The sequence below is a fragment of the Empidonax traillii genome, unplaced genomic scaffold (assembly GCF_003031625.1).
Source record: "Empidonax traillii isolate 1590-97213 ecotype Southwest subspecies unplaced genomic scaffold, ASM303162v1 scaffold3:size4013460, whole genome shotgun sequence".
In the NCBI taxonomy this organism is placed as follows: Eukaryota; Metazoa; Chordata; class Aves; order Passeriformes; family Tyrannidae; genus Empidonax; species Empidonax traillii.
Genome location: NW_020955196.1, coordinates 1,457,962 through 1,464,810, shown reverse-complemented (window position 1 = coordinate 1,464,810; position 6,849 = coordinate 1,457,962). Strand labels below are relative to the sequence as shown.

Below are 6,849 nucleotides of genomic sequence, written 5' to 3'. Positions count from 1 at the left end.
CACACTATCAGAAAATACAAAACCTGATTTTTAATCTCACCTCTATAGTTATAATTCTAGACTAACTCCATTAGAGTGAGTTAAGCAAAACTGGTGTGAGACAAGAATCAGGTTTATAATATCTCACCATGAAAAAACTGGCTGCTTTCTCTGTTAGAAGAATCAAAAAGCAAGAAACAAAGAAACATCTACTAATTTTGGATGCCTTCCCCTTTTTATATTTTCATCTGGAGTTGTTTTTAAGAGGCCTGATTTTCAGAGGTCAGATGAAGGAAACTGTGCTGGAAATCAGGCCTCCTTGAAGTGCCCCACATTAGAAAATGAAGCATCCAAAACCATCAGCAGTTTTTGAAAATGTTAGTCTCATGGCTATAGGATCATCTCCAAAAACATCTGCTCTGACAAAACTCCAGTGGGCCTCCACAGGAGTTTTATCTGGATAAGCAGGGCAGGATCAGATCCATTGCCTATCATTACGTAGGAGCACTGAAGGTACACATTGTGAGAAATTACTCTTCCCTAAGAATTACAAAATAAACCTCCCCATTCCCAGCACTGAGAGTTTTGTTACTGAATCCAGTAGGAATAGGGTCAGACTGTGAGAGAAGTCCATTTATATTCTAGGGAAATAGAAAGCAATATCTCTCATCTGTTGGAGTTCAGCAGGAAAACGTCATGTATAGCATTGGCAGAGTTACTGAAAGGCAAGTAATTAGATCAGTGACTCCATTTCTGTTGGTGTGACAGCTGCATCTTTTTCATGTCAAGTTAATTTCAACTGTAATTTTGGGAGATGAAGTGCATATACAATACTGTAATCTGGAAGATTTATATAAGGCAAAATCATCATTCATATATTTTCTAGAAAGAATGATTAAGGTCCACTTCTGGTATCACCAATGAGCAGAAATGGCTGACGGGTTTTTCTGACACTGCAAACTAAACTGGAAAGTTACTATAAAACAATATTATTCAATTTTTTTGGGAAAGACTTGTCTGAGTTTTAGCAAATTAAAACAGTAAAATGATCTGAGCCTTCCCCCAAAAAAATAAAAAATATGATCTATAAAATAATGCTTAAATGTGATTTTTCTTTAAAAAGAGAAGTAACATTTTTTTAAGGCTCTCATATCTGGTGGCTGTGAAACTCAGACTCCCACAAAATCCTAGGAATCTGATCAAGTCTGCCAGATATTAAAAGAAAAAAAAATGTAAAAAGTGTTTTCATTATATATATAAAATATATATAAAAATCAAATAAATATGAAAACATATGTTCCATTTCCTATTTATCTCTCAGTCTGTCATATTAAGGAAAAAAACCCCCAACAATAACAACAACAACAACAACAAAAAAGAAGCAGAAAACCCCCAACCCCTCCCCAAACTCCAAATAGTATTTCTGATGGGAAAATAACCAGGCGTTCCTCTTCCTGAAGAACTAGAAAGCAAAGCAACCCAACTGCAAGGCAATGGAGGCATTCACTTCCAGTTCACAGTATTGCAGTTAGAAGTACAGTGAGGTCTAGGTAAGTGATGGAGCGGGAGCTGCCTGGAGCAGGGAAGGAGGAGGTGTTCACATGACAATACAGCATTGACAGCGCTTTTTCTTTTGTGTACCTGGGGCAGCTTCCAAGGGCAGGCTCTCTTCCTTCCCCTCAGGAGAGGAGGGCTCTGTCGTATCTGACAGGGGCCTGCCAGAGACCAGCTCAGCGGCGTTCCCATCCATGGTGGAGATGTCTGTCACTGTCTTCTCCCGCAATGACTTCTCATCATCCTCATCGATCAGCACAAGCTCTGCCTTGATGGTCTCATCATAGCCCAGCACTTTCTTTGTCTCCTCTTCATCATCGATGTTCTGGTAGCCCATAAATATCATTGTCACTGGCTGATCTGCACTGGCCTCCAGGGTTTCACCACCACAGGGTTTATCTTGGGGCTGAGGGTTCACAGCATGTCCTTTGCTGGATTTATGTACCATTTCCAGCTTTGCCTCCTTGAAGAGCATTTGCTCCTTCATATGGCTAAGGTTTCCATCGGCTACCACATTTCTGTCTGACACAGTCATTGTTTCATACCCTCCTTTTACACTTGATTGTCCAGCTTTTTGCATAAGCTCATCTACGTCCTTTGAGCTTAATTTATGTACTCCATTTTCTACCACTGTGCCACCAGAGTGAACCTCATAGACTACCTTGGAACCATCATCATAGACTTTGAATCCTCTTTGATGGGCCTCATCTGGGCCAACAGGTGAAGCAGAGACAATCTTGGTCTCTCCTGTCTGTTTGTCTTTCTCCACATTAATTTCCATGGTGCACAAAGCTTGAATGAAAACAAGAGAGGAAGTGCATGTTACAACAAAAAAAGCCAGTGAATGGTTAATTGCCAAACAGACAAAGAAATCTATGGTGCCCCTTTTTCCTACCTCCTCCTGCTATAGGGCTAAACAGTCTACATTAGAGGTGGGACGCAACACTGTGGACAGAGATGGTTATTACACTGTGGCTTTTTATGCAGGTGGAGGCTAGGCATACCAAACAGGACCTACTCTGCCAGCTCATGCTTCGTGGAGCTGTCTCTGATCAATTAGGAGCACCAAGAGGTTATGTGTAATTTAGGCAAAGGGAGGTGACAGCATGCAGGTTGCCTTCAAACTTTCCATTCTGAACTTTCCTCAAAATTCAGAGAGAACCTCTCTACTCTCTCTTTCTTCTCTGCCATCAAACTGCCAGTTAGTTGGTACAAGTTTTGTTTGCTGCATGTAACACCCAGACCACTTTATTATCAATGCTTGTCCTTGCTTAACTCTTCCATCCGTAGCATTCAAAACATTTTAGAGATGTGAAGAAACATTGTTTATCCCTGTTCTACGGGTGGGAAAACAAAACCACACAGGAATGGGTAATTTCTCCCACAGGTGTGTGGCAGGGCAGCTCTCTCAGCTTCCACATCAAGACATCGACAGTGATCTCTACTTCCAGAGTGAAGAGAGTGTACAAAATGGCCAAGAAGTGCTTCCTCATTTATGTGAATTAGGCGTTAAGCACCACTGCCAAAGATGAACAAAACAATAACAATGAACTGATTTTCAAAGAGTCATGAAACAACAGGTAAAAACATGTGTGAAGGACGTTGCTTTAGAAGAGCAAAGGTGTTCTAGCAGTTAAGGATGCAGTAATGAGATGAAAATTGCAGACCACACAGTAGGAATAGACAAGCAGTCTGCACTGCTCCAACATTCGTTTTGAGATACAATGACATCTCACTAGACAGCTTTTCAAAGAAAAATGTGCAAAGGTCTCTCAGATTTTCCAGAAGGGTTCATTTGTTTAACCATTCCTTGTATGCATAGAAAAGCATTTTTGCTCCTAGTCAGACATTCACAGACAATCACAAATTACCACAGGCAGTGACAACTGTTTGTGAAACTTATAGTGATCATTTCCTTCAGTGAACCTCAAAGGTATAATCATGACTTGTCTTACCTGGGGACACCACAAACTGGCATGTTTGGTTTTTTTCTGATTTATTTTCAAATGAGTACAGAATATCTTTGCCCCAAGAAACAATGAAGTTTGGTATGTTTGTATTAAAAAAAATTAATTAATATAAAAAATTAGTGTTGCTTTAATATATTTCCTCAGTCTTTTTATTCACATGCAGTAGAATTATTTTTCCTGTATCCTTATAGCAAAGTATTTAATCAGCAATAGGAAATTTGCCACTACATGCATCATGATGCCTCCTGTGGTACTAGACAAAAAACTGATGTATTGCTGAGTGGGTGCATGCTCCTCCCTGTGAGGTGGTCTCCTCTGTCCCCTAGGAGTGCAGTCTGGTAGGCAGCCCAGCCAAATGGGGGGGTCCGGCCATCTACATGCTGTGTGCATCTGCTCAGACCTCGTCCAGCCCTGGCAGGACTGCTCAGATCAAGTGCAACACTCCACAAACACCTGCATGGAGCCAGAGGACGGGGATGCTCGTGGGTGAAGGAGCATTGCTGCCTCTGAGACCAAGGCATTGCTGAAGACTGGAGTAGGCTACAGACGCAGTGATCTCATTTTGGCCATTCAACCCTCAGGAATTATCCCTAAGGACTGTGTTTTACCACTGCTTTGGGAGGTTGTCATGAACTTGACCACAGGAAAATCATCTCTGATAAGCAGCAGTTCCTTCCTAATTTGTCCTGAGCACAACTGCACTAAAGAGAGGGCACCACCAGCCCACCAACTGGCCACCTGCTATCTTCTTTGTTAGAAGCAGCATCCTGAGCTCCCCTAGGGCTCCTGTGCTTCTCCTCTTCTTTGAAAAATAAAGTATTATCTAGGACATAACTCTTCAATAAAGACTGATGATTTTCCTATGAAGTAGTTGAGGGCCACATACTTTTAGTTCAGAAGAGCACGCAATCTGCCAGACTCTCCCAGTTTTGATGCACAAATTTAGTTCAGTATTGTATTAAAAGAAGCCTTGTACAGTGGGCATGAATTTAGAAGCAGACAGCAAAAATCTGACAGTTAAATCATGTGGACCTGACCATATTTGAGTTTGCGATCTTGAAGAGTATGAGCCCAGCAAGGAGCAAATTCAAGACCCTGAACTTTGCAAAAGTAAACTTCAGCTTTTTTAGGAGTTGGTGAATGAGATCCCCTGGCAAACTATCCTTAAGAACAGAAGGGCTGACCAGAGCTGCCAGACTTTTAAGACCACTTTTCTTAGGGCACAAGAGCTCTCTATCCCAATGTCTAGGAAATCAAACAAGGCATGCTGGAAACTGGCAGGGCTGAGCAAAGATCTGCAATTTATATTGTGTGTGGTACTTTTATAGATTTTATAAACTTTTACATAGTTTTATAGGTACTATAAGTTATAGGTCCCAAGATGGGCTGCGGGTGTCTTTTCGAGAACAAAGAGAAATTGGTGCCAAGAAGAAGGTGGAGTTTGATAAAGTAAACTATTGCCTTGTTACCTGTTAATAACCAATTATAAAGGTATTTGTAATGCATGTTTACAGCTGGACAGTGACCTGTAACCAATTGTGTGCTTCTTGTCACGAGACCTTGTATACCAATGCTATAAAAACCCTGAGCTATCCTAATAAATCGGACATATTTTAGATCTCATAGGTCGTGTATGTATGTCTCTGAGAGCCTCCCCGTCAACAAGTAAGAAAGCAAGGTCTACTAGCAGAAGCAGGGAAAGGTGACCTGGGGAGAATACAGGGTATGGTATGAATGTGTAGGGATGGGGTCAGGAAAGCCAAGGCAAAGCTGGAACAGGATTTGGTAAAGGATGTGAAGAATAATAAGAAGGGATTCTATAAGTACATAGGTCAGAAAAGAAAGGCCACGAAGAATGAACATGCCCTGATAAACAAGAAGGGTAAATTGGTGGTGACCAATATGGAGAAGGCTGAGGTACTCAAAGAGTTTTTTGGCTTAGTCTTCAGTGGCAGTCGGGCTTCCCACTTCTCCAAAGTCCCTGATCCTCTGGGGGACTGTGAAGCGAGTGAAGTCCGTCCCACTGTAGGAGAAGAGCAGGTTTGGAATCTATTGATGAAGCTGAATAGCCACAAGCCTATAGAACCTGATGAGATGCATCCTAGTGTCCCGTGGGAACTGGCTGATGTTCAAGGCCAGATTGGATGGAGCTTTGAGCAATCTGGTCTAGTGAAAGGTGTCCCTGCCCAAGGCAGAGCAGTTGGAACTAGATGATCTTTAAGATTTCTCGCAATCCAGGTCATTCCATAATTCTATGTTGTTGTCAAGCCACTCTCCATCATATTTGCAAAGTCATGGCAGTCAGGCAAAATCCCTGGTGACTGGAAAAAGGGAAACACTACTCACATTTTTTAAAAGGGGAGAAAGGAAGAACTGAGGAACTACAGATCAGTGAGCTTTATCTCTGTGACTGGGAAGATCATGGAGCAGATCCTCCTAGAAGTTATGCTAAGGCATATAAAAGGTAAGGAGGTGATCCGAGGCAGCCAGCATGGCTTTACTAAGGGCAAATCATGCCTGAATAATCTGGGGGCCTTCTATGATTGCCAAGGGAAGACAGATGTCATCTATCTAGACTTCTGTAAGGTCTTTGATGTAGTCCCCCATGACATCCTTATCTTGGGTTTGATGGATGGACTATTTGGCCAATGAGGAATTGGCTGGATGGATGCAGCCAGAGAGTTGTGGTCAATGGCTTTATGTCCAGATGGGGTCAGTGGCAAGTGAATCATAGAATCATAGAATAGATTGGGTTGGAAAAGACCTCCAAGATCATCAAATCCAACCTCTGATCCAACTCCAATTACTATATCATGGCACTAAGGGCCACATCCAATCTCTTTTTAAAAACCTCCAGGGATGGTGAATCCACCACCTCTCTGGGTAGGCCGTTTCAATGCCTGATGATCCTCTCTGTAAAGAATTTCTTCCTAACATCTAACCTAAACCTCCCCTGGCAGAGCTTGAGCCCATGTCCCCTTGTCCTATTGTGGGTTGCGTGGGAGAAGAGACCAACCCCCACCTGGCTATAACCTCCCTTCAGGTAGTTGAAGAGAGTGATGAGGTCACCTCTAAGCCTTCTCTTCTCCAGACTAAACAACCCCAGCTCCCTCAGCCTCTCCTCATAGGACTTGTGCTCAAGTCCCTTCACCAGCCTCGTTGCTCTTCTCTGGACCTGCTCCAGCACCTCAATATCCTTCCTGAACTGAGGGGCCCAGAGCTGAACACAATACTCAAGGTGTGGCCTCACCAACGCAGAGTACAGGGGAAGGATCACTGCCCTGCTCCTGCTGGCCACACTGTTCCTGATCCAGGCCAGGATGCCATTGGCCTTCTTGGCCACCTG

The 6,849-nt window shown here is 42.8% G+C and overlaps 1 protein-coding gene across 3 annotated transcripts in view; it reads right to left on the bottom strand.

Annotated features, from left to right (window-relative positions):
- LOC114069919 (A-kinase anchor protein 2-like) overlaps window positions 1-6,849 on the bottom strand; it is a 157,130-nt gene that overhangs the window by 137,723 nt on the left and 12,558 nt on the right. Inside the window, exon 4 of one of the 3 annotated variants that reach the window (XM_027907553.1) lies at window positions 1,621-2,325. The exons of the other annotated variants lie outside the window; for them this stretch is intronic. Within the exon in view, the coding sequence (XP_027763354.1) occupies window positions 1,621-2,314 (694 nt within the window). The 5' untranslated portion in view covers window positions 2,315-2,325. The remainder of the gene's footprint in view (window positions 1-1,620; window positions 2,326-6,849) is intronic. 3 annotated transcript variants of the gene reach the window in all.